Here is a 26,959-nt window from a genome sequence, read left to right as displayed (position 1 = left end):
TATACCTTCACTTCATGTTTTCTTATTTTCTTGAAATTATGACACTTAATTATATATTTTAAATGTAACCCAGGCTTACTTTCTTCTCTTAAAAAATGTAATTTCTAACGATGGAAACTGTCAATGGTTTCGATGCCATTTCGTCTATTCTGTGCTAAGAAAAAACACAGGTGTGGCTGTGTTTCCCTGACATATATATTTTTTAATGTTGCAGAGTAAACAAGATAAAATTTATGGATGGATATATAAAAGAGAAAATCTCAAAGTCCAAGAAAATAGATAAGGGGAAGGAAAGAAGACTGAATTGCTGTCAAACTATAAATGTCATTAATAGTCATTGATCCAGGGATCCCTGAAAATACACATTTTTGTATATATACTTGAAATATTTATCCTCTCTGAACATAGTACCTGGTCATCAATTGGCTTAGAACTTGTATATAGTGATATTATTTGCACTTTAGTCCTTTACTCTTAGGGATTTCTTGTATAAAGTTCTCCAAAGCTCTCTTTGTGACTATTATGTATTTCAGGATGATTAAAGGTCACCAAAGGATTTAGAGGAGTAATTACCGGATGTGTTACTAAATACAAATAATATCAGACTTTTCAATAATGTGCTACTCCTCTGTAAATATGCAATTTTTTAATGCATTAAAATCATAATAGTTGAAAAACAGAAAAGTAGTTTTCATTATGACCCACTAACAACTCTAAATTAAGAGTAAGAAGAATAAAGCTACTCTCTAAATAAATATTAATAAGAACTTCCCTTTAAGGGGAAAAAATTAAAGCTAATATCACACTTTAAGAGGAGTTCTGTGTTTTATGAAAGCCACTAGAAAATAATTAGTAATACCTGTCTTTGACAAGGAAACCACTCAAGATTTTTTCCTAGAGCTTTCATCTGTTTTATTAAATATTAAACCAACACTATAAACAATTCCTAGTCTCTAATCATGTGGAAGTTATTACTCTGTCTTGGCTGGTCAAATAGCTTCAAAGTTATCTAGCATGATTAACTATTTATAAGTGTTAATTTGTATAAGAAAAATAGGAAGGTGTTTAACAAAGCCTAGTGTTCGAACAGATAATAGATCCCTTGTTTTAAAATAAGTATAATTTTCAATACTCCCATGAAATATATTTTTAGATTGAAGGCAAAGCAAAAAGCCCTTGAGCTTCACTTACTTCTGTAAATGAAATTATTAAAATTCATTTTTGTTATAGTTAGCTAGAATTTTTAATATAAAAGTTTATATTGGAAACCTTATCAAAAAATGTAATCTATTTAGAATTATTTTAATAGTGAATAAATGCTAGACAAAAGATATGGACTGATCAATTACAATTAATTTTTATATTTAAAATAATTTGATAATCATTTCTATAAAAATTATGTAAGGAAAATCTAAATAAAAGTTTTAAATATTGCCTAAAAATTAAAATCTTAAAAGTCTTGATGTTCTTAAATTAATAAAAGTAATGTTTTAAAATAAATTTATGTGAAGCAAGGTGCAATGATGATGCTTCTCATGAAAATAGTGAACGTTGGTATATGAGAAAATTCAGCTTGTTTTTGCATGTTTGATTTTTTTGTTTGGTTTTTCTTAGCTGTCAAATTTGATTACAAAATATTTCAGTCTTTTAAGGCATGGAATATAAGTTTATATGTTTCACTAATGAAAAGAAACATTGTAAGAGAGGAATAAATAAACTCTAATATATTTTTATATACATATCTTTATCACCCTCTCTGGAAGGTTTTAATTATAATTTGTTTTATTCATTGTATTTGATTTACTTCAATAGGAACTATGGCCACACATAAAGACTGGCCTAGCTCAGTTTTTTGTTAGTTCAAACTTAGAGAGGCCTACTTAAAGCATGGATTGTTGCCTGCCTCCTCTTTGTTCTAGATGTTCCTTGAGTGTTTCTGGGGTTGGGCTCATGATTTGTTTTCCTGACACTTACCCAGTGTTATGTTGATGTTATTGTCTCGCAACAACCCTTTGAGACTCATTTACACAGGGACCATTTTAAAATCAATACATAATCTTTAACTTTTAGAGAAAATATCAGCAAAATGAGATAATGGATAAAAATTCTCTTACATTAACTCATGTATTCTTTCTTTCCCTGCATGCACAGAAACAAGATATTCTTAACCAAGTAAGACATTTTCTTTTCTATTGAAATCTGTCTTCTTATTTGAACTATGAATTCCTTGCCCATGCCACTAATCTATACCTCTATACTAATTAGGCCCTCAGAGTATACTGGACCATCTACAATACATAAAGTTATAACTGAAAAATAGAAACTTTCCCAATTAATATCTCTAGTAGGGATCTGATACTTTGGCAGGAGGAAAACGTGTTCAAAGTGTGGATCATGGTTTTAGAGACTCTGGGGTTTAATTTTCTAATACTGTATAACCAAACATATCAGCTTCAGGTAAGTTAATTTATTTAAAATTGAGTTAGTTTATTAGTTTACAGTGTATAATTTGAAAACTGAATCTAAATATAATGGTAAGGATTATATTTTATATTATGTTTCATTTTGTCTACAATTCTGTGCTAACTTTGTGGAGGAAACAGAGTTAAACGGTTACTGATATTTCCTTCCTGGAAGAAAGATAAGCAATCCATTGCTTCAATTTTGTGGCAGTGAATTCAATTCTGAAAACAAAGCTCTGTTAGTCATGCAGTGAAGAGTAGAATCCCTGTACTTCTTTGAGCACTCTAAGTATTCCCGACTTAGTAGAAAGACTTTGGGAAGAGCATCATTTACTCAGGACTCCTCAGTCACACACCGAAGCTGTATGCGAGAATGTCTAACTTCTTTAAACCCAACCAACACGGCACTCTTAAATTTCTCAAAGATTTATTCCTTTACAATCAATTTAAACAAAATATAATATTATCGTTCTTTCTGACATGCAGCCTGTCTATTTCTGCATGCTAATAGAACCAGAAGACATGCTACGTGCTTCTCAGCCAGGACATTCCCTCATGCAGTACTGAGACAGCAGTATCGATCCCTTGCAATTGCTCCATCACCCACACCTGCCAGGAGCCAGGTCAGTCTGGATGCCAGGAACACACGTGGACTTTGACTCCACACTTCTGCTCCTTTTCCTTACCAGCATCAACACAGTTGCTCTGAAGCCAGGTTGGAGCTTTGAATACACAGCAGCAGACTGGATAATGCACTGTCTGTGACACTCTGTCTGCTTCACTTAATATGGTTGATTTATCCTTGGAATATTTGAATTTCATCTTGATACATGGGCTCAGGTTTGAGTGCCAGATACTAGAAGAATTTATCTAGTAAAAGAAAGAATTCTGACGCAGAGTCTTGAGATGGTATTTATATAAGCACTTATGAGACTGACTATATCTCAATGTAATTAAATTGATATGAACAACTTCTTGGAGATTTCTAATTTTTACTCTCAGAATCAAGGTTCTGCATTTACTAAGATTCATTATCGTATGACCTCTGGAAGCATTGAAAATTTGAGAATGGACCATCTGCTATGCCCATGTATCAAGATGTGGCAAGTTTAGTAGCTATAAAAATTCTCATAAATGCTATCGAAACAAGAGAAATAAGCTGTAGATGAATATGTGTAATTTAGAAAACAAAATCGTATTAATTGTGCTAGTTACTTTCTCAACAATGGGATCTAAAAGCAAGCTTGAATGGATTTGGAATGACTTTGTAACTTTTCTTACACTAATAGTAAGAGCCAAGTTCATGTGTAGATTTTAAATCGTCTAAAAGCTAACGTTTCACCTGGCATTCCTTTAATGACACTCAGTAGGCAGGAGTTAAAAGCCCTGTTAGGGTAAATAATGCCTTAGGAATATTTAAATGACCTATTGGCTCATTTTCAAAATATATTTTTTAATGCTGCCTTGAAACACTGATTATTTTGGAATTTTGTCTGATTTTTAATTTTATGTTACCATCACTAGGAATATCACTTTTAGAAAACCACTGAAGACACTAGCAGAAAGTTCATCAAAGTATTTTGGTGGGAAGGACTGTATTATATAAACTTTTTAAAAGAAATTTTTAGGTAAGTTTAATAGTTATAGAAAAGTATAAATAGTATTTTTTCAATGATTGAGGTAAAGTTTTCACTTGTAAATATATTTTTAAAGGTAGCATGCCCAACTCTCTTGTGTGGAAGAGCAGACACCAGTTACCGACCCTGTGTGTGATGGCAATGCAGCCGTGCTGAAACAGTCCAGAGAGTTAAGAGTGGATGACATGTCCACACTCCAACACAGTAGGGCACACAAAACAAAACAGTCACAGGCATCTTCAAAGTCTGCAATTGAACACTCATTCACTGTTATTTTTATACTTTTTCATTTATATCTCTTACTTATGAAACATCAGGCTTATTTACATGTACCTATTGGTTTTTATCATAAATATCGGTTGCAAAGCAGATAAAAGAGATTAGTAATCCTAGCATTAGGGAGGTGGAAATGGGAAGATCAGGAGTTCAGGGGTTTCAACTACATAGTAAGTTTCAGGATAGCCTTGGATACCTGCAACACTTTGTAAAGAAAAATGATGATAATAATTAATGAATAAATAATAAATAAATATAAAAGATTGCCAAGCATCTTGCAGGATGTGCAAACACTGAAAATAAGTTCATGAAAGTTTATTCTTCTCATTGAAGTCAGTAAAACTTTTAGGTTCATGGTGCTAACTAGAAGCATTGATAGCAAGCAATTTCATGCACTTTAAGAAGCTTGTTTGTCTTTTAGCAAAGTTAGCACTTACCTCTTTATTTTGTGAGGATTCCATCAATATAAAAGACATGTCATGTACATAACATATTTCTGTTTTATATAATTAGCAGTCCCTTAAGCCCGTAATGTTATGGGGACTTTGTGAGCAAAGAATCCACTGGCCAAATATAATAATGAACAAAATGGGTAAGTGTGTTTTGAATTCATACCAACTTGGCAGCAGCATCCGAGAAGTCTGTGTTCTTTAGAGATTTTCTGTGATTGCTCTAATTAGTCCATGACTGCTTCATAAAATAAAAATGTTAAAAATAATTTTAAAAATTAAGCCTCATGTGTGTTAGAATAGTCAACATTAAATATTCAAGTCCCGTCTATTTGTTCAATTCATGTTTCCATTAATGTACGTTGATGTACATTATAAATGTACTGATACTTTTTAAAAGTTTGAATTTACCAAAACTAATGACACTAGTAGAACTCACATATAAATTAGAAATTTCCCCACTATTAGATGTTGCAAAAATTATGTAAATTAAGTATCTCATACACATCATTAAAATCTTATGATATAAGCATGATTTTAGAAGATATTTGAAATTATTTTGTAAAAAATGTTATAGGTAACTTAGAAAATAATGGAAAAATATTTTCTTCATGACTGGGAATTGGTAACATTGAATCAGATAATTTTTGTCTATAAAATCGTTTGGGTTTCACAACATTGTGCCATATATAACATCAGTAGTTCAGTAGAAAGATTTGCCCCCAAGTATGCTGTGAGGGTGACAGGAAACAGTGGACCGTGAGGGTGACAGGAAACAGTGGACCGTGAGGGTGACGGGAAACAGTGGACCGTGAGGGTGACAGGAAACAGTGGACAGTGAGGGTGACAGGAAACAGTGGACCGTGAGGGTGACAGGAAACAGTGGACCGTGAGGGTGACAGGAAACAGTGGACCGTGAGGGTGACAGGAAACAGTGGACCGTGAGGGTGACAGGAAACAGTGGACAGTGAGGGTGACAGGAAACAGTGGACAGTGAGGGTGACAGGAAACAGTGGACAGTGAGGGTGACAGGAAACAGTGGACCGTGAGGGTGACGGGAAACAGTGGACCGTGAGGGTGACAGGAAACAGTGGACAGTGAGGGTGACAGGAAACAGTGGACCGTGAGGGTGACGGGAAACAGTGGACTGTGAGTGTGACAGGAAACAGTGGACCGTGAGGGTGACAGGAAACAGTGGACCGTGAGGGTGACAGGAAACAGTGGACAGTGAGGGTGACAGGAAACAGTGGACCGTGAGGGTGACGGGAAACAGTGGACCGTGAGGGTGACAGGAAACAGTGGACCGTGAGGGTGACAGGAAATAGTACTGTGAGGGTGACAGGAAACAGTGGACCGTGAGGGTGACAGGAAACAGTGGACCGTGAGGGTGACAGGAAACAGTGGACAGTGAGGGTGACAGGAAACAGTGGACCGTGAGGGTGACAGGAAACAGTGGACCGTGAGGGTGACAGGAAACAGTGGACCGTGAGGGTGACAGGAAACAGTGGACAGTGAGGGTGACAGGAAACAGTGGACCGTGAGGGTGACAGGATATACCTTCGCCTCCTCCATAAACTCTTCAGCTGTAGATCTTATGCCATCACCTCCAAGAATTCACTGAAGAACAGAACTCTCCATTCTTCAGTCTGCAATGGTCTTCTTTTAAAACGTGAGATATGTTGATGAGGCTCCTAGCATTGAGATCGGGACCTTTCTCTGACACCTTGCTGTTTTTTGGGAACCTGTTCCCCTTGCTGGATGACCTCACCTAACCTCTCTCCATGGCAAGGAGCTTGGTTCTACCTCAACTTGATGTGCCCTGCTCTGTTCAAGCTCATGGGCCACCTGCCCCTACCTGTATGGAGACAGAGGGGAGAGGGATAGATGGGACTCAGGGGGAGGGAAGGAGGAAGGGAGGGGAAACAGTGGTCAGTATATAAAATATATGAAAAAGTTAATTAAATTAAATAAAATTTAAATTAAAGAAGTGAGATATTTTGAGAAATTTTACTCTCTCAACTCAGTAATTTGAAAGTATTGTCTGATTACAGAACCAAATAAAAAAGCAAAGTTTTGATTTAGGAGGAGGCAGTGAATTTTATAATTTTTGAGCCAACAAATAGACAAATTAATATGCAAAATAACCCATGTATTTCCAAGATATAACTACCTTTTATTTACGGTTTTTATGATTTTTTATTTTAATTTATTTTTTAAAACTTCATTTTAAAATGTTATTTTTAATATATGTGTTTTTTATTATATGTGTTTTTTTCATTTTATTGACTTTATTGAGCTCTACATTACAATGAATATATCTAAGGTTTTCTTCAGACAATAACTGTGAGGTATTGATATCATACATAATTTTATGAAGAAATTACTAATAACAAAGGTAAAAGATGATTTTAATTACTTGAGATTACATTCAATAAAAAATACAAATAATATCTGCACACACACACACATAACTTATTCGAGTCATTGTCCATACTTGAAAGTTTTATGTTTTTGGTGATGTCTTTAAAAGGTAACAGTTTATTTGAAGTTTACCAAAAATAATAACATGACATCACTATGCTCATAATAAATGACAAAATAGGAGGTATGAATTCTCTCTCACTTTTCTCAAGATATTACCAGAAAAACAAGATGGGAAGTTTTCCATTTAAAAAGAAATAGTTTAGAGAAATGAAGAACAATCAACCACCAGGTTTTCTGGCTTTTAGTTTCATCTCAGTGTCCTAACTCACCTTGGTGAGGGGAGGTCCCACTGTGGCTCTGGGAGGCTGATTTTCCCCTGCTGCTGCTTTTGTCCCGAGGGCCCACAGTTGTCTCAGCTACTCTGCAGCATCCATTTTACCTGTTGTCCTTTGCTGCGGGAAGGCATTTTCACTAGGGACCTCTGTGTAGTCCATATGAAGCTTGAAGTGAGAGACTAGCTTCCTTCAGTAGCTTTTCGAGTAGACTTGGGGCTCTTGCTCTGAAATGACTGCTTTCCAATGAATATGGATTCGAGAAGGGTGAAAGACCTTACAATATGCTCCATTAGAGGTTTGTTTGTAAAGTTATGGACTGGTTAGTCAATTGATGTTGGTTTTGATTTGAAATGCTTGCTGATCACTTTTAAATAATCACCGTTATCATTAAGAAAAGGGAATAGTTGCATCATCCTGTGTGTTTGCTATATAAAAATGTGACTCCGTATTAACTTGTTCACACTAAATATTTGAGCTACTCAGGAAAAATCTGTGAGTTTGGAAATAACAGACCCAGTGGATGTGGGGGAAAGAAAACTTCAAAGGGTAAAATTTGATGTCACAAGGCGGCCGTGAAGATAGAAACATCTAAATAGAAATCATGTTATCTTTGCTCTACAATATCAAAGGGGAGACACATTCCTGCCGCTGCCAATGATAGCGTAGAACCACCAAGACTCGGATAACAATACTTAGATAGTAAACACCTCAGGTCATTTCTGTTGCTCATGACTTGAACATGGTCTTGCTATCTCACTGGGTCTGACATCACAGATTTAAACTTGTTTTTCAGACCATAGATTTTGAAGGCTTCAAGCTGTTCATGAAAACCTTCCTGGAAGCAGAACTCCCTGACGATTTCACAGCACATCTTTTCATGTCATTCAGCAACAAATTCCCCCATTCCAGCCCAAACGTCAAGAGCAAGCCCGCCCTCCTTTCAGGGGGTAAGTATGTTTTCTTAGACCTGAACATAGAGCAGGTCTTGTGAAAGAGACATGAGTATCACACCATCAAAAAAAAAAAAGAATCTTACACTGAAGATTATCTGTGTATCTGCAGTAGAATTCATACTTGACATTGACTTTTAAAATAGCTCTAGTATAATAAACAATACAGAAAATAGGATCATTATGACTTACCATTTCAAGTGGAAGTCTATGTTTCTGTAATGGTACTAAGAGGCATTTTCAACAAGTTTGGGGAAAATTGATTACCAGACAGCTATAAATAACTATATGTTGAAAAAATATAATGAAAAAGGAACCTATTCATAAGAAATATATAATATGTAAAATCAACTGTGACATTTATTTAGATTCAGATCTGTGAGTTTAGAACTTTTTTGATTTGTTTGGGTGATTTAGTCCAGGATCCTCTGCATAGGACACCTTCCTTGGCAGCTTCCTGAGATCAGAAGTTCAGTGGGAATATTAGCAGACTTGAATCTCAAAATCCTTCTGAGTGTGTACAAGGACAGCTGTACTTTACTGGTAATCTAGCCAGAGGCTCACCATGTCTCAGTTAGTAGTACCTCAAGTTGGAGATGGAACACCTCTGCGAACCCAAACCCTCTATTCTGGAGTGCAATGCAATGCGAAGGCGATTATTGCAGCAAGAAGCTAACCTTGTCTTTGCTTCCACAGGCTCATCTCTGATAGTGCGCCCCTTTAGACATAAAGGATGTCCAGTTTGCATGTTGCAATGCAGTTGTAAAAGATCTTAGAAATATTCTAATTCAGGAAACAAACTTATTTGAGTGATATGCCTTAATATTTGTTTCATTAAAGATGAGGCATTCTAGACGTTAAAAAAAATGGGCCAAATCACATGATAACAAAATAACTCAATTTAAAAATAATTGTTATCCTTAAAAGCAAAACCAAAGTGATTTTTGAAGTATAATATCTTTTCCCCTGTTGAAACTCTTGTGTATGACTTCCTGTTTGCAGCTAGATACTCACATCTACATCTGTTTTATGTGTGTGCTGTATCATGTGGTCTCTTACATATTTCAGCATGCAATTCCGAGAAAGTGAGAACGAGAAAAACACTTAGTGTCACTATGAAAATCATTCAAACTTTTCACATCCCTAAAGGCTCTCAGAGTCCTCAGGAGAGTCGGCAGTCTGGACTGCTGGCCACTGCACCATGGACTGCACTGTGGGGCAACGAGGGGAAGAAAGTAGTGTAGAGACAAGCAGTAATGGAGTGTAATCCCTGCACTCTGAAATACAAAGTTAAAAAACACATAGGTGGTAGAGCCATCCACATACCACGAGTCAAGGCCATCTGCCGATTGCCTTGCACCTCGACAGCTTGTGCTGCTTCCACACAAAAGGCGGAACTAATCTCTTCAAGAAGAATCACGTGTGGTGCCAGCTTTCCAAAATCAAGCCTCCATGGGATAAGGCTCCACAATATGTGAAACAGGCATTCTTGTCTTCATTGCCTTCTTGCAGCATGCATCTTTATCTATTAGAGTATCACCCCATTTATAACAGCTCGAGAAAGCTCTCCATGCTTGCCCTTCTTTGTAACTCTTCATAGAACTGTATGACCTTCTAGAATGAGCATTTTTAGAGGAGACAGTTTCTATTTTGATCTGCAAGTAAAATTCACCCTGGAAACACTGTCCTTGGGTTCCAAGGAAACAAAATACATTTTATCTGTAGTCTACAAATGTATTTACCTGCATTAAACATGGGAAATAGGGAATGTTTCTAGTGACTTAAAATGGTTTTATAAAGAATTCTGATCTCAAAGATCCTATTTCCCCAAACATCATACATTAGTACAAAATAGGAATGCAAAGATTAATAGGAACAACAATCAAATTAGGCTTCAAAATACAGACAAATGAGCATTAGTCAGACTGTACCTCACTTGGGATAATTTCATATCCTCTGTAGCTCTCCTTCAAAAAAGGTGTGCTGCTCAAATCCCATGCAGCAATAATAAATCAATCCAAGTTCTTTTTCAAAGCATGGCTCCTCACTGAAGTATTGAGTGTCCCCTGTCCCTCCTATGACTGCTTCTATCCATTTTTACTGAAACACATTTGATAGTTTTTTTTTTTCCTGAGGAACAAGGAACAATGGACACAATATAGAAGTGCAAGGGTTGTGTATCATTGACTCTGAAATTGAAAACATAAATCTTTTTCTATTTCTAAGAAGCTACTTTAAAACAATCTGCTATCCATACAGAATATAGTTGAATTTGGAAAACCTCAGGTTACTTCTGAACAGAAAGTTTCTATAATGACTACAATCACCCACACGGGACTCCACTTACTTTCTTAAAACGTCAGCAGAAATAAGATATTCTGTGTGTGAACTGAAAAATAAGAACTCCTCAATAAAATAGAAATCAAAAAAGGAATAAAGGTATGATCACCAATGTACTGCACTCAAGTATGGTACATATAAAAAATAAAGCATCCAATTTTCTTTGCATAAAGATGTTAAGTATCGTGTGCAGTAACAATGTTTTTTAATATAAATTTACATGGCCTGGATACACTTTCTCAACAAATGCCTAGTAATCTGTGTGGCATTTTGTGATATAAAGAAATTAATTTTGTGAAAACCTTCATTGCAATCTGATCCATGTTATTTATTAATAGTTATCTTTGTCTTTGGATAGGTGGAAGCCCTCCTAAGGTGTTTGGGTAGCTCTCTCCTGTCACCTTTACTTCCTCAAAGTGTCAGGTACTCGATGAGCCACTGCAATAACCAACTTCTGATTTCACTTCCATTATCAGAAAATTTCTGAAATACAGACATTACACCATTCTCACAAACATTTTTAACCCCTCTGTTACTGAAAATGACTCTCAGATCCTCAGTTTTACTGTGATCTCTATTGCAGCCACTACAGCTTTAGTACTGAGAGAAATATTATAAAAATGAGTATAGTGCTAACCTTCAGATATGTATAAGTTTATTCAATTCTGAGATAGATAAATAAAGTTATTATCTAGGCAATGGAATGTTACTCAGTGCAAAAGGAAATAATTAACTCATAAAAAGACACAGAGGAAATTAAACTACATGCTATTACATGAAAGAAGCTTGTTTGAAAAGGCTATCATAAATTCCTGCTAAATGATAGCCAGTTATTATGCTCTAAAATATTTAAATGCAAACATATTTGTTGAGACTTAGAAATGTTATTTTAACTTCAGCACAATGGCTATGCCTTAATCTACCGCCATTTCAGTTCTCAGTTGAAACTCTGCAGATTCCATAATTGGTCTGGGTAATAGAATGCCTGTTCACTGTGTTAGCCAGTGTTTCTATTGCTTTGATGAAATATCATGGCCAAAAGGTAAGCTGGGAAGAAAAGGGTTTATTTCGCTTAACTTCCATATCACTGTCTATCACTGAAGGAACCCCAGGCAGGAACTTAAACAGGGCAGGACCCTGGAGGCAGGAGCTGATACAAAGGCCATTGAGGGGGGCTGCTTACTGGTTTGCTCCATGTGGCTTGCTCAGCCTGCTTTCTTATAGAACCCAGGAGCAGCAGGCCAGGGACCAGCCCCTCCCCCACAGATCACTAGTTAAGAAAACGACTTACAGCTAGATGTTATGGAGGCATTTTTTTAATTGAATTTTTCTTAATAATTCTAGTTTTTGTATCCAATTTATATAAGACTAGTCAGTATAGTGTTTGGGTATAATGACTGAAAGGCAATGTTAATAGTGAGTATTTACGCATAGTAAGGAGGGTATACAGGGTGAGATCTGAGACTTTTTTTATGTTTTCCATTTTAAAAAAGTCTTCACAAATATACATTTAAAACATAAATAATTTCTACTATCCTTTTTTGTCAAAATTATTGTGAAAAATGTCTTTATCTGAAAAAGGTTTTTTATTTTATCTGAGAAAGATTTCTTTCTCGGATAAACCTTATGCATCATTACAAAATACATATTTTACCAACCATATTTGTTATAATTCGTCTTTTGGAAACGTTTCTTAGTTTTTCAATGTACAGATTGCATATGTGCCCATATTTTTACACCCTAAAATATTTAAAATATAATAATGAGAATCAAATGCACAATGAGGTTTTATGTACAGAATGTTATCAACACAAAGAGAGAAATATTTACTTATCATCAAACCAACAAGATAATTATATTTTTCTTCAAAAAGTGATGCTAACAATCTGCAGACACAGAAAGTGGGTAAGTGCTTGCCTGGCGCTGTGTAGATGGAGACAAGGTAGCGGCCGGTGAATGCAGGTATTTGATACAACAATAAAAATCTAATGAAGATGATCAAAATTGTTGCCCAATTCTGTGAACAGGCTAACACCTTTGAACTGCATATTTTAAATAAGAAGATTGCATGGGAAATTAAATTTATGTTTATAATAAAGCTGATATTTATCAAAAAGTGATGTGAAATGAAATGTTTATGTATAGAGACTTCCTCACAATATGTACTGTACCCTGGGCAGACAAAAAGAAAATTATGTGGCCCTTACCATCTCCAATTTTTCCTTGAATCCAGTATTATGAAAGCAAGTAGTCGACTAGTTGGACTTAACCTTCAAAACTATACAGCTAATCTTCCTTCCACATAAATGAGACAATGTTTCTTTCCTTCTCCCTTGTTCTATTTGAAAAATTTGTGTTAAAGAGTTAAGATAAATGGAGGTGATTACATCATCAGGACCCTGGCTGAGCATTTGGGAGGAGAGTTAACTCCCCAGCTGGATGAGTCATGCCGTAGTTTATCACCATAATTCATTGCTATGTTCTGTGAGTCTTCAAGGGCCAGCACCACAGTGTCTCTGCCATAAGTCAGAAGCCCCCGATTCCTGCAGCCGGATGAACTTTACTTGACCAGTTGTAATTATTGGGGAATGGTGAAGTCCTTTTAAAGCTCAATATTACCTTTGATATTCTGCTTCCTTTCAAGTAAAAAGGAATATCAGTTCGTACTGGACATGAAGTGATCTTTGTATTATGAAGAAAAATTAATTAAAATGTGTAACTCTCTGACAACCTTGAACAAGAATAGTGTTGGCAGATAATGAAGAGCCATATCATAGTGAGTGAGAACAGAGAGGAGATGAAGAGTGTCCCACAGATGGGGCTGTGATCTGGACGTGTGCAGGCTATCCAGTCAGGAGGATCTCTGATGACATTTTAAGGATGAGTTGAGAAGTAATAATCATGATAAGTTATCACAGAAAATACCTACTTTATCATGACAGCCACAAATTGTGCTGCTTGTTTGTGTCTATGTTAAGGTGTAAATTCTTTCCCTTATTTCCATTAGTGTCCTTAAAGGAAATTACTGCATAGGTTGGCCGGGTTGAATGAGGAAGTTGGATGGGTATGGCTGGCGGTGCATCTCTAGGGCAGCCATATGCAGAAGCCTGTTTCTCCTCTGTCAAATGAGGGTAATACAGCCGACCTCACAAGGTTAACTTGAGAGTTAAGCGAGATGATGTGTGAAAGCCGCTATTAGTGATTCCTGCCTGATAGTAGAAACACTCTACATGAGATTTATTATGAGGGACCTTATCAGTAATGCTAGACCTGTAGACTCTTTCGTACAGCATTGCATTTGATATCTGAGAACATTGAGACACCCAGATGATATAAGAAGTACAGAAAGAGTCAAAGTTGCAAACAGTTTCGTCAGAAAGATATGTGCCAAGGAACACAAACTACACTTACTTCAAAATATCCTTTCTCACAATTGATGACAGATTCAGAATCCATGAGACACCCTGGTCAAAAACTTCTTAGCGATATACACCTTGGTTATAATTGAGATTAACTTCAGGGCTTTTCGTGAGCTCCTTATGTGGTTTCCAAGGCTGCTTTGTGAGATGAAGCTTCTCTGTGAAGCAGCTCCTCTTGCATTGTTATCAGAATTGTCAACGCATATTTAATTTCTCCACCGTTGTCTTAGAACAGGACATTCTACCAGGTTAACAGTGGCCACTGGCATGGTGGCTCAGTACCTAAAAGTACCTGCTGTTGAGCTTTATGATCTGAGTTCAGCTTTGGAACCTGCATGGAAAGAGGAAAGCAATACCTAAAAGTGGTTCTGTGATCTTTGCAAGTGTGTCATGACATGTACATGTGTGTACACACATACAAATGTGCACGCACACACACTAAATCAATGAAATGTAGCTGAAATATTTTTTTAACATTTTTTTATTGATAAAAGAAGAATAAAGAAAAAAAAACAAATTTCCACCTCCTCCCAGCCTCCCCTTTCCCTCCCCCTCCTCCCACTCTTCTCCCCCTCCTCCCACTCTTCTCCCCCTCCTCCCACCCCTCTCCCCTTCCCCCCACTCCTCATGAAGATTTTTTAAAAGAGAGTCCCAGTGTTTAGATCCAGCTGACTTACAATTTACTCGTCTCTTCATGAACTATATGCATCAAATGAAGGCTATATTGGAATCAAACTACAGTTACATGCACAGCCTTTCCTCAAAATGCCCATCATGGTGGTCCTGATTCTTCTTTATACTATACTTATTCATACTCACGGATAATGTGATGTCAGATGGATGTCTTACCTATGGTGCTGGCATATCCTTGCATAAATATGTATTTTGTGAAAGATTGCTTACTCTCAGTATATAAATCATGACATGACTCACAGTCTTTTTTTAGTATCTTAAGAAAGGACAATTCTTGGTATCTTTCAAGTAAATTTTATTTGTCCTGTCTGACAGAGACAGGAAGACAGGAAATAGTTTCCTTATATGGTAACTCTTGGCATCTTCTCACATTCCCTGAGAAATGCTAAGTTGACTTCCTACTGCTAAGTTGACAAATGCTAATGTTGTCATCCTACAGTCGTAGACTCTGTCTTGTTTGCTCTGTTAACAGCACACATGGAATGATAATATATTGGTGTTTGAGTACATTTGATTATTTTGTATTTAAGTAATATATACATATATGAATCTTCATGATATCTAGTGTTATTTCCTTTAGATATTTCATAATTTAGAGTACAGTGAAGATTTTAAATATATGAATATAAATATATTTTTCAGGTCTGAGAATGAATAAGGGTGCCATCACCCCTCCGCGCTCTTCCCCAGCGAACACGTGCTCCCCCGACGTCATCCACCTCAAGGACATTGTCTGCTATCTGTCTCTCCTTGAAAGAGGTCGTCCGGAAGATAAGCTTGAGTGTATGTTGGGTAATTGTGTTTATTGAGGGACCGTGTGTTGATGTAATTATAACTGCCTAAATTGTTTTTTCACCTAAGTGAGATCAGCAATGAAAAGAAATCATTTTTCTTACAGCCATACAATCAAAAAGTTACTATTAAATTTAACTGAAAATGCATCTTAACTGAAATTCTGAAACATTACATTTTGTTAAGAAATGTTCAAGTGTGGTTACTATGATGTGATATTCTATTTCTGATAATTTATTTGTTTGATAATTCCATTTGTTTCTATTGACTTTGTAAACCTGTCTATTATACGGCTCCTAAGTGTTTTCTACTGGGCTCTTTTGAATTAGCAAGAAGCATCTGGAAACTTTGAACTGTTCAAATGTTCTAGCAAATGCCACATTCCTGTTATCTGAGGAGGACTTCCCCACCTCTCTACTGCACATGCGTGTAAGGGTGCACGTGCATGGGCCTGCACACACACAGACAGTCAAACACACACACACACACACACACACACACGCTCAAAGACACACTCATGCCTTATACTCTTCTCCATGGCAACCCCCCCTCCCTTTGACATCGGATTAACGCTCTCTTTGGCAGAGAACAGTTCCTCAAACGCCTCATATATAGTACTTGGTTTTATACACTATAAATAATTAAATAGTATATTCATTTCTTTCACAATATGAGAAGTAGGAACTTCCTTTCTAAGCACCCAGTGAACACTCTTTAATAAACGGCAGTGACTGAGCTCCCTCTGGTGGCGAAATGTACACAGTGCAATGAAAGTTCGTACTCTTCAAACACTGACTCCTAACAAACAAACCTGATCTCTCTCCGAAGCTCATTACAACTAGAGAAGTTGTTCTACACTCAGGTTAGCTGGATTATATTAGAGATCATTAAAATTTTACTACAGAAATGATAGTGAAGATAGCAAAACCAAACCAGTATTTCTTAATAATTTTAAAATACTGCAATGTATTAAGATTATAGTTACAAAGCGGTTTAGTTAAATTTAAAGGTAACTTTTTGATATTTCTCACAAGTAAATCATTTATTATGCTTACTTAGGAGTCACACCAGCTTAGGATATGAATAAACCATGTGAATAGTATTCTTTAAATGTGTATTTATTATTCATAAACATTGAATACTTGCATTTCAAGATTTATTTTGTATTCCTAAGAACATGTAGAAATCTCTTTCATTCCAAAGTAAACAGTGCATGTCTATTGAAGTCACAGCCAACAGGAAAGTTTGCTCAGGTGTTTGCATTGCCATGTTTGAGATGGCGATGAAGAAAAATATTTTTTTCCAGATCTGAAAATTAATGAAGGCACCATCCATCTCTCCCATAAAGGACTGGCACTGCCCTTGTATTATCTGTAAGCCAACTAGAAGAACATTGCTTTTCTTTTGGATCCATAAAAATCATACTTCTTGGTTCAGTTCTTAACGCCATATTCCTTTGCTCACAATGAGAGGCAGAACTTTCGCACATTCTGAAAATCTGATGAATCCAATAAAATTGATCTGTGGTTCACTCCTCTTCCTTGAGTTTTCTAGCTCTTTTTTTGAGACCACACCTGCCTCAGCATCATTGTCCTCATTTTCTAATTAAGCATTCAGACTTAGCTGCAAACTAACCCCTGTGCCCTGGTGGTGTTGCAGTTTCTATCAGACTAATCAAAGAACACTCTTGTTTTCTGACCTCCTGACGTTGGGGCAATCACTGTGAATATATATCAACATAGTCAGGAATTTTGTGCTTTTCCTTTTTCCTTTTAAATGACTGATATTTTCCCACATCAGTGAATCGAATCCACCCGCCATCCAGTTCCTTAGCAACTTATGCATTTTAACCTGTCCTCGTTTGCCCTTTTACAAATTCCTAATATTCTCCTACCGTTTTGGTTCCTAGAATTATTTACAATAAGATTTACATCATAGTGTCTCATGCACTACACAGTTAATCCTAAAGAGTGATGTGCATTAAACATAGCATGAGCCAGAACTGAAAAGTAGAAAAGGGAGGTAAGAAGGGCCAGAAGTGGATGTGATGAAAAAACAAAAATACTTACTCGTGAGAGACAGAACTGAATCTGCATCTTCCTTTGAGGTAGCTCACTGAAATGGGATGTAGACATCTGGGTTTAGGTCAGATGTTCCCACACAATTACCCAAAAGAATCATTTGCAGGCCCTGTAGACACAGTTCACTGTGTACTCCAGGATTTAAGATCTGACAAATAGGTGATTAGAAGGAACAAGCATGAGACACTGCTGCTCTTGGCCCAGGATGCCCACTTAGAAGAGGAAAAGATGATGTGATTTCTCCTCCACAGTTGCACCTCAGCACCACCAATTTCCCTGCAGGATTGTTTCCTTGACCTTGATATTTACAACTTTTTTCCTTTTGCTTTGGATAGAGCAACTACATTTTTTTTCCCAGAATTCATGAAAGGAATGTGTCTTTTACCAAAGTGAATTCTCTTTACTGCTTCTCACCTTGTCCTCCCTGTCAGTCTTTTGGGCCAGGCATATGTGCAAGAGTTAGCATAAAGACTACCCCATTAAAAAGAAGCCAGTGCAAATGCTGAAATATAAACCACTTCTTCACCTGCCTTTCCTTACCCCTGTCCTCATGTGTCTGTTTGTCTGACTACTCACTGGGAGTGTGTGCTGCACAATGTGTATGTCAGGGTTGCAAGCTAATCCCTGTTTGCTCTCCTGGTGGCTGGCATCATTTTGTTGACCATATGGGTCAGCTGATCCATTAAGGACACACATGGCGCTTTGCGCATTCACTGTCCTCTGTCGCAGTGTTTCTGACTCAGCCCTCTGCCTCTTGAGGCCCCTTTCACATTATAAATCCTCCTGGTGTCTCCTAATAGAGCAAATTCTGCTGGTTCTTATGCCTTGTGTCAGTGACAAGTGAATACAAGATGAATCAACAGGAAAGCACTGAGGGAATGGATGGCTGTCATTAAGAATTGCCATGCCGCCTCTGTGTGTAATAGTAACCTGAAAAGTTCTGGAATGGATTACTAAAAGGTCCTGATGGCCACCATTTGGTCAAATCTTTCCACATCCTACAAAAAAAAAGTGACTACAGCTGCCAGTCTTCAGAGTCGAGGAAGTCTCATGACGTTTTAGTCATTGTAAGATCCATTTTTATTTGGAAAAGCCATTAATTACACTTCTGTTGTTTTATTACAGGAAATATGGAGAGAATATTTTCCCATTATATTGGATTTAAAATTTTTCTAGGCAGTCATTTTTTTTAACTTCTGCCTTAAGAGTTTAATACTGGGTATTGGAAAGTGGGTAACTGAAAATTGTATAATGAAGAAATTCCAAATTAAAATGTATACTTTCTGTCTAAGAAATTGAGCATTATATTTTCATATCAGTAGCATATCATGGAAGGTACAAAAGCATAGTTTGTGTTGTAAGACATTCAACACAAAGCAAAGACAGACATTTTTAAAATTTTTGGAATTGGAAAAGTTTTAGAAAAATAGAAATTTTCTCTTCTTACATAACGTGACTCCGCTCTGACCTTTTATCTAAATTCAAGTGTGGGCACATAACTGTTGCTACGTAAAGTAAAATGACATGGTAGCAAAAATAGAAAAAAGTGGGCTAAGTTAGCTCAAAGATTCGTAGCAAGCCCCCACCCCTGAACTATATCAAGTTGACAGAATAATCTGAATGTTGGGCTTGTTTTATTCTGGCACGGAAACATCTGTAAATTTATACTGCTCTATCTCCACTTTAAAATACTAACAAACAAGAGTATTACTAATATTTAAGGTTCAAGAGTTATTTCACCATTATTATTTAAAAAGATGATTTTGAAAGGGAAAGTCTTCAAAAACTTCATAGGCTGAATAACTTCTGCTTTCCGTGGAGCTAATGTCTGCATCATCCTTAGTTGATGAATTTTCTCGCTCCCTGTCACATCACTTTTTGAATTCTCAATGATAAAGTTTGTTGGACATTTTTGATCTTCTTACCTTTTCATTGACAACCCCTCCCCTTCCTGAATGATGCCTGCACATTCTCCACAGCCATTATTTGAATGTTGTACTTTGAAGGCAAAATTTTCAATTCTTGATTGAATTTAGTTCCTTTTTCACCTTTCCTTTTTTTATTCATTCCACATCTGGGATGTATTTTGGGAGACATTTTCTCTTGTTTTTCTGATTTTTCATAATTTCATACATATTCTACGTGCACTGAGGAAGAGTTTTCCTAATCTTATTCCTAGAGTGAATTTTTTTTTAATTGGGTCTCTTTGGCTCACCTGCCACTGGTCAGAAAACAGCAACAAGTTTGAACCATTTGAGTTGGTTTTACAGACATTTTAAGCTCTACTGCTGAAGTAGAGCTAGACTTAGCTTGCCTCAGCTATGTGTGTGACTCTTCTCCAGGTAGTCTGTGACTTCTTTTCACATATGAAAATATTTTTAGTATTTTCTACTATATAGGAAATCTTAATGTGTCTATATTGTTGAAAGCCTTTTTTCCTTTAAGGTTTACTATTTTATTCGCAGTTGTTGGATATTTGAGGTAGATCAATATTTAACACGGTTAAATAATTTAAAATTTAGCCAACCTCAATTCAGTACATACACATTTCTTCCAGCTTTATACTTTAAATCTTGTTTTCCTATTTTAAAAGAATACAGATTTATAAGTTAATGACATTTGAAAACATAAGAGTGAGGTATAGAATAATTCTGCATCTTCTGTGCATTATGTCTGGGCGGAATTCTATAACCAATAACATCAAGAATAATTACAGTGATACACACTCTCCGAGCTACCAATGTCGCTGTAAACATGCAGAACTCAGATATCAGATCCTTCAGGAAATTGTGAACCTCAACATAAATCCTCACTTCCACTCCTCTGTTTTCACAGCTGTGTCCTTCCCCCGTGTGTTTACCTCAAGATGACACCTGCATCCTCTTCCTTGGCCTCCTTGGAGTCTGTGCATTATACAAGGGAGACCTCAGGCCTTAGACTCCAGTTCTGCTTTCCATAGCTCACCAGGAGAGTCTGTGTTCTGAATATCTGTACTTGATTAGTTTAAAAATGAGGTACCAGTGAAGTCTGCCTGTATATCCAACCCAAGATACCAAAATGGTCATGCTAATGCTGTGTGTTTAGGAGCAGAGATCCCCCACCAGAAAGAATCTCTTATTATAAACTTCTGTTTCCTTTTTCACATGCTTTGTGGTAAATCATAATTGTGGCTTGGATTCACACAGTGGACTCTAGCTTCTGGAATGCACCCATGAGTCCCAGCAAATATGAGCCCAATGACAGCCAATTCAAATGTCAGGCATAAGGAAATTGTTCCATGGATTCTAAATTTAACTGATTTATGAAATTCTAAATCAATTCTAAATTAGTTGTTTTTCCTCCTCAACACTGCCATTCAGTAACCAGATGCTGAATATTTCAAATTCTCTTTCATGTCTGAATTCACAACTAAGGCTCAAACTCAAACTTCAACAAATAATATATTTATTCACTATTTAATTTTCTCCAGATATGAACAAAATTTTGTAAGCTTAATATCTGAGATCCAGTATTTTAATTTACCAATTAATTCATTTTTGGTTTAGCAAAATCAAACAGACAAAAATCTCAAAAATAAAGGCTTTGAGCAGGGAAATTGAAGGATTTGTGTTAAACAGAAACTTAGTTTTAAGAAATGTACCTTAACCCAACATGACCTTCCTCGTCGCTAATCTTTCTTTTTCCTTCATGTTTTTATTCTAGTCATGTTTCGTCTTTATGACACAGATGGAAATGGCTTCCTGGACAGCTCGGTAAGTTTTTTTCAAACTTCTCTGAAAATTGCCAAATGGCTTTTTGTTTTGTTTTGAAAGAAGCAAAAAGTAAAAATTCATAGCTTTCACCAGAGAAGGCACACACCATAGGACTGCTCACACGGTGATTTTGTCACCTGAGCAGACAGGATTGTGGGCATTCCATTCAATGGCTTTGAAAACATGTGACGTTAGTTTTGCATTGAGCTCAGTAAACAAGGAGAATTCCAGCCTTATTAACAAAACAGGCCAGAGCTGAAACTGTGACCTAGAAAAGGAGAAAAACCATCTGTAAGATTCACCTCCAAGGAAAACAAGTATTGAGTAAGCATATAAAATCTAAAGAAATTGTGAAACTTATTTATAACTTTTCTTAAAGTAATCTTACTCAAATGCAGTGGCGCTAGCTTATAGCTTGATGTGAGAAATCTCTTTCAACAAGGCCTCATCTAATTCTGTGTGAAGGTTTCATCTTAAGCCAGACAAAGTAATGAAAGGGAAAGAGTCTGTATGAATGATTACCTGATAAGTGTAATGAAATGTTTATTCATTTATACTATGTGGAAATCAGTGGCAGTGCTCAGAGAAGTAGAAACCAGACACCCAGCGTGCGCATCGGTACTGCACATTGCATTCAATTCTGTTCTACATTTGCTGATAATATAGTTTGTATGCCCGGGAAAACTGCAAGCAGTAATAAAAGAATTAATGCTGGAGTCGGGTTAGGCGTTTCCATGTGTGTGGGTTCATCGGACTCTGTCCTTGTGGTGGTACTGAAGCCTGAACCCCGGGAAGCACGGAATAACACATTCTGCTCTGACTTTGCGAGAGGCATGCACATACGCTGATGGCATGGGTTATCAAAGGCTTTTCTGTGCAGCTGACAGAACTTGCTGTGGCTCAGATAGACCTAAGTGTTTATTGAGCTTACCTGTGTGTATGTTTATGATGCTACTGTGAGAGTGTAAAGTTCAAAGGACCGCTTGCAGGCTTTAGCTCTTTCTTCCACCAGTGCAGGTGGTCAGTCTGGGAGACAGAAGCCTCAACCTGCTGAGCCACCTTGCCACATAGACTTTCACAAGGACATTAATGATGTTAGATTTGTCTTTCTATAGCACTAAGTAGAACAGTTGCATCCTTGTTTCTCCAGAGGGAAGGAGCTCCATCATGAGTTGATGCTGCGATTCAGGGACATCTCAGGTTTAAAGCCCAGACTTCCCCTGTTCTTCTGTGTATTAATCTACACACAGAAAAACTAACACACAGAATGAGCTTGCTCATCTCTTCTGGTGCCACTTCACAGAAAGGCATTTAGATTTCTTGTAGATGTTTTAAAATATTTATTGTATCATTCATGTCTGCAATGATGCAAATTATATTCTAATACATCTAATGCAGATTTGTTTTAGGCAATGTTTCTTTTTAATTAAATTGAAATGATATGTCTTAACTAGGCTTTTAGCCACGGGTTGGCAGCAGATTCAAAAATTCAGTCAAGTGCTTTTTTCCCCTGGATTTTGGCCATTTTAAGGGAACATATGTAGCGATTGCCGCAAATAATTCTAACTAGATGCCCGATATGAAACACTGCCTTGAGAATCAATGTATTTGTTCAAGATTAGTTCTTAATTTTTATTTTCTTTTTTGTGTAAATTAAAGGTCAAGCTATAATCCCCAGGATTGATTTTTTTACTCCGTATACTCTTTCCTTTAATAACTGTTTAAATTTTCTTTCTATAATTTTACATTGATATATTAAAGATATAACAGCTCACCTTTTAGAAAAAGAGAAGCAAGAGCATAGTTGAATTGAATGCTGACCATGTCTTACATGTTATTAATGTTTACTGATTATTTTCAACACTCTGGTGACGTGATGAACGTATTTCCTATGATAGCACATGTTATCCTTAGAGACCATTGTAGGATCATGACTGTGGTTAGGGGAGGGTGTCCATTTCCCTTGTTAAGAGACTAAGAGAGAACAAATGATTTCTGTAACTTACATGCCAATATTCTGGTGTATGAACCACAGGTTTTGTTCATTGATCCGGAAGCTTTAACTCATCCACAGCATTGAACAAAGGTGCAATGGGTGAGAAATTAGTAATTCCCACTAAATTGTTAGCAGGCGTTGGATGTTATCAATCTCTATATCAATTTACTTATATTGTATTTTCTGTGACAACACTTCTCATATGACATGTTTGTTAGTTGTATTTTCTCTGGGAGTAGTGTGGCTCTCACTCATGTCTCAGGGCGTCTCTTCAGTCCCCATGAGATAACCTCCTCTTCCCATAATCACTGTCTTTATCTCATGAACTGTGACCAAATGTGATGGGATTTCGGCAGAAAAAATCTTTGACTTTCTATAGTTTCAAGTTTCATCTTTATAAAATTTTATATTTCAAATAGAAACAAATATCACTTTCTATGTAATATAATTTCTGTATTATAAACCAACAGTTATCTTACAAAATATGTAGTCATCTGGAGATAGCTGGGAAAACCAAGCTTTAGGCATAGACACTTAAAAATAATTCAAATTCGTTTAGCCAAAAACCCAAAAAGAGGAACATGGGATGTACTCACTCATATTTGGTTTCTAGCCATAAACCAATGACATTGAGCTTATAATTAGTGATCCTAGAGAAGCTAAATAAGGAGAACCCAAAGAAAAACATTGGCATCCTCCTGAATATTAACCTTCAGCAAGCGATGAAAGGAGACAGAGACAGAGACCCAAATTGGAGCACAGGACTGAAATCTCAAGGTCCAAATCAGGAGCAGAAGGAGAGAGAGCATAAGCAAGGAACTCAGGACCGCGAGGGGTGCACTCACACATTGAGACAATGGGGATGTTCTATTGGGAACTCACCAAGGCCAGCTGGCCTGGGTCTGGAAAAGCCTGGGATAAAACCGGACTCTCTGAACATAGCGGACAATGAGGACTACTGAGAACTCAAGAACAATGGCAATGGGTTTCTGATCCTACTGCACGCACTGGCTTTGTGGGAGCCTAGGCAGTTTGGATGCTCAACTTACTAGACCTGGATGGAGGTGGGGGTTCCTTGGACTTCCCACAGGACAGGGAACTCTGATTGCTTTTCGGGCTGGGGGGGGACTTAATTGGAGGAGGGGGAGGGAAATGGGAGGCGGTGGCGGGGAAGAGACAGAAATCTTTAATAAATAAATAAATTAAAAAAAAATAATAATTCAAATTCGTTTAGCCAAGTCATCTGTATCCACTGTATTCACTAGCGGTTCTTCAGAGAGCTGAGAAGAAGACAGACTGAAACTATAGTTTGATCTCAGCAAATAAACTCTGCATATGCTTAACCCCCAAACCTTGACCTCAAAACACCACGTATCCTGAAGAAGTATCCTGAGAAGTTGTCAGCACAGTCCATATATGCTTTCAGTGCACGAAAATAAAAAGAAACCCCACAGTTGTCTGCCCACCTTCCAGCCCTCAGGACTTGCGGTGTCTTTAAACACCCTGAGAAAACACACATGTTCCAACTTTCAGGAAAGCTTGGCTAGATAAAAGCCCTGCTTGGTATTGTAGCGCCCTCTCCTGGTGAAGGCTTCAACCACCGAGGATGGATTTTTAGGTTCCTGTTTTCTGTACACAAGTTATAAAAATCTATAATAATTAATATAATTTAGACTTAGCTACTCTTTTCTATGTTGTTAAAAGATACCTAAATAGCTTGTATGTATTTGTATATGATTTTTGAAATATTGGCCATTTAACCATTTCAACTTTGGTACTGACTGAACAAAAATGTTCTACATCCAGGACTAACCAGTTCCTTTCTCTCTGTCTCCCCCATTCCCTCTCGCACCTAGGAACTGGAAAACATCATCAGCCAGATGATGCACGTGGCGGAGTACCTGGAATGGGATGTCACTGAGCTTAACCCGGTAGGCACACGGGTGACAGAAGTGTTGACTAATGTGGGCATGGTCTCTTTCCTTTTCAGTGTTTCTGGGGTCTGAATATAGTAATAACATTTGTTTTTAAACTTTTGTGACTCAATTATTATGTCTAACCCGAAGCTGAGCTGATTCTGAATGGAATGATCGGTTGCACGTGATATTCTGAAGTTGCAGGCAGCGACCTTGGCTTTCCTCCTCACAGTTATTATATTTGGAATAGTGAGGTTACATACATGGGCTTAGTGGATGCTGCTGATGGGCAATGCCAAGGTCTGTGCTACACAAGAGGCCGATGTGTTTATATCCCAGCTGCACTGTGCTGCTCCTGTGCACATGGTATTTAGTGCCTCTAACTATTGGACGCACCGTTTTAGTTATTCCTTAGGTGGGCAAACAGAGACCCACATGTGTTCTAATTGCTTCCTCAAAATCTACAACAACTTAACAACACAGTCAGGAAGTTTCTACCAACTTGTCTGAAGAAATCATGTTAAAAAATGTTTCTAAAAACCTAAAGATGCCTTATTAGGTATCGATTTATACAAAACCACAGCATCATAAAAGGTATTGAAATTTTCCTTTAGGCCATTTAACTTTGGGCATATATTTTGAGCAGGGAAATAGATGGGAGACAGTTGTCTATTTTATTGTTGCAGTCCTGTAAGTTTATGAAGTGTCCATGAAGAAAAAGATTCAGTTTTATTTAAGACCTGCACAGCATATGAATCAGAGAGGCTCATATGTTGATCAGCACTCACACTGATACAGCTACTGCCACGATAAAGATAAGACTGAGGCCAAAGCTCGCACTGCCTTCCCGTCCTGCTCAACCAAAGGCGGGGCAGACCCCTGTGCGAAACAGGGAACCATTCTTACCACGATTGAGACTCCTCCTGTTTTCATTCAACTGTATTTCAGTGTCATTTGGTTAGTGGTGGGAATTTGCCTGCTGTGTTCATAGCAAGTCACACAGTCGCTCTCAATTGAGTTTGTCTATGGAATTCAAGAAATTGGTAAACTGTGCATTTAATTTATTGAAGAATTTATCTTGATACTCCACTGGAATCACAGGGTTCATTAGAAGTTCTGTTGTTCCATTTGATCAGAAAAAAAAAAAACCTAAACTAGCCTTTTCCTACCTGCTTAACTTTCTGTCCATGACAAATGTTCATCTATCAGTGAAGTGTGCTTATTCTCATGGAAGCAAGTGTGTGTGTGTGTGTGTGTGTGTGTGTGTCTATTTCCTCTCATACCAACCTCCAAAAAAACACAGGTTTTGGTGCCTATTCTGCACCAAAGTGAGATGTAGGTGTTTTGTTGTTGTTGTTGGTTTTTGTTGTTGTTGTTGTTTTGCTTTTGAGATAGGGTTTCTTTTTGTAGCCCTAGCGGTCCTATAACTAGCTCTTA

General features: G+C 37.1%; 1 protein-coding gene across 17 annotated transcripts in view; it reads left to right on the top strand.

The window, feature by feature from the left end:
• The window catches only part of Dgkb (diacylglycerol kinase beta), a 593,434-nt gene that overhangs the window by 147,860 nt on the left and 418,615 nt on the right, over window positions 1-26,959 (top strand). For 9 of the 17 annotated variants that reach the window (XM_075948552.1, XM_075948548.1, XM_075948555.1 and 6 more), the window contains 5 exons: window positions 2,152-2,172; window positions 8,377-8,530; window positions 15,628-15,768; window positions 21,561-21,610; window positions 25,463-25,537. In XM_075948552.1, coding sequence (XP_075804667.1) covers window positions 2,152-2,172; window positions 8,377-8,530; window positions 15,628-15,768; window positions 21,561-21,610; window positions 25,463-25,537 — 441 coding nt within the window. Of the gene's footprint in view, window positions 1-2,151; window positions 2,173-4,026; window positions 4,091-8,376; window positions 8,531-15,627; window positions 15,769-21,560; window positions 21,611-25,462; window positions 25,538-26,959 lie in introns of those variants that run through there. The other 8 variants (XM_075948560.1, XM_075948563.1, XM_075948562.1 and 5 more) reach the window with 2 other exon arrangements.

This window comes from Microtus pennsylvanicus, chromosome 14 (genome assembly GCF_037038515.1).
Source record: "Microtus pennsylvanicus isolate mMicPen1 chromosome 14, mMicPen1.hap1, whole genome shotgun sequence".
Classification (NCBI taxonomy): domain Eukaryota; kingdom Metazoa; phylum Chordata; class Mammalia; order Rodentia; family Cricetidae; genus Microtus; species Microtus pennsylvanicus.
Note: the sequence above shows the minus strand (reverse complement) of the source record. Positions and strands in the feature narration are given on the sequence as shown.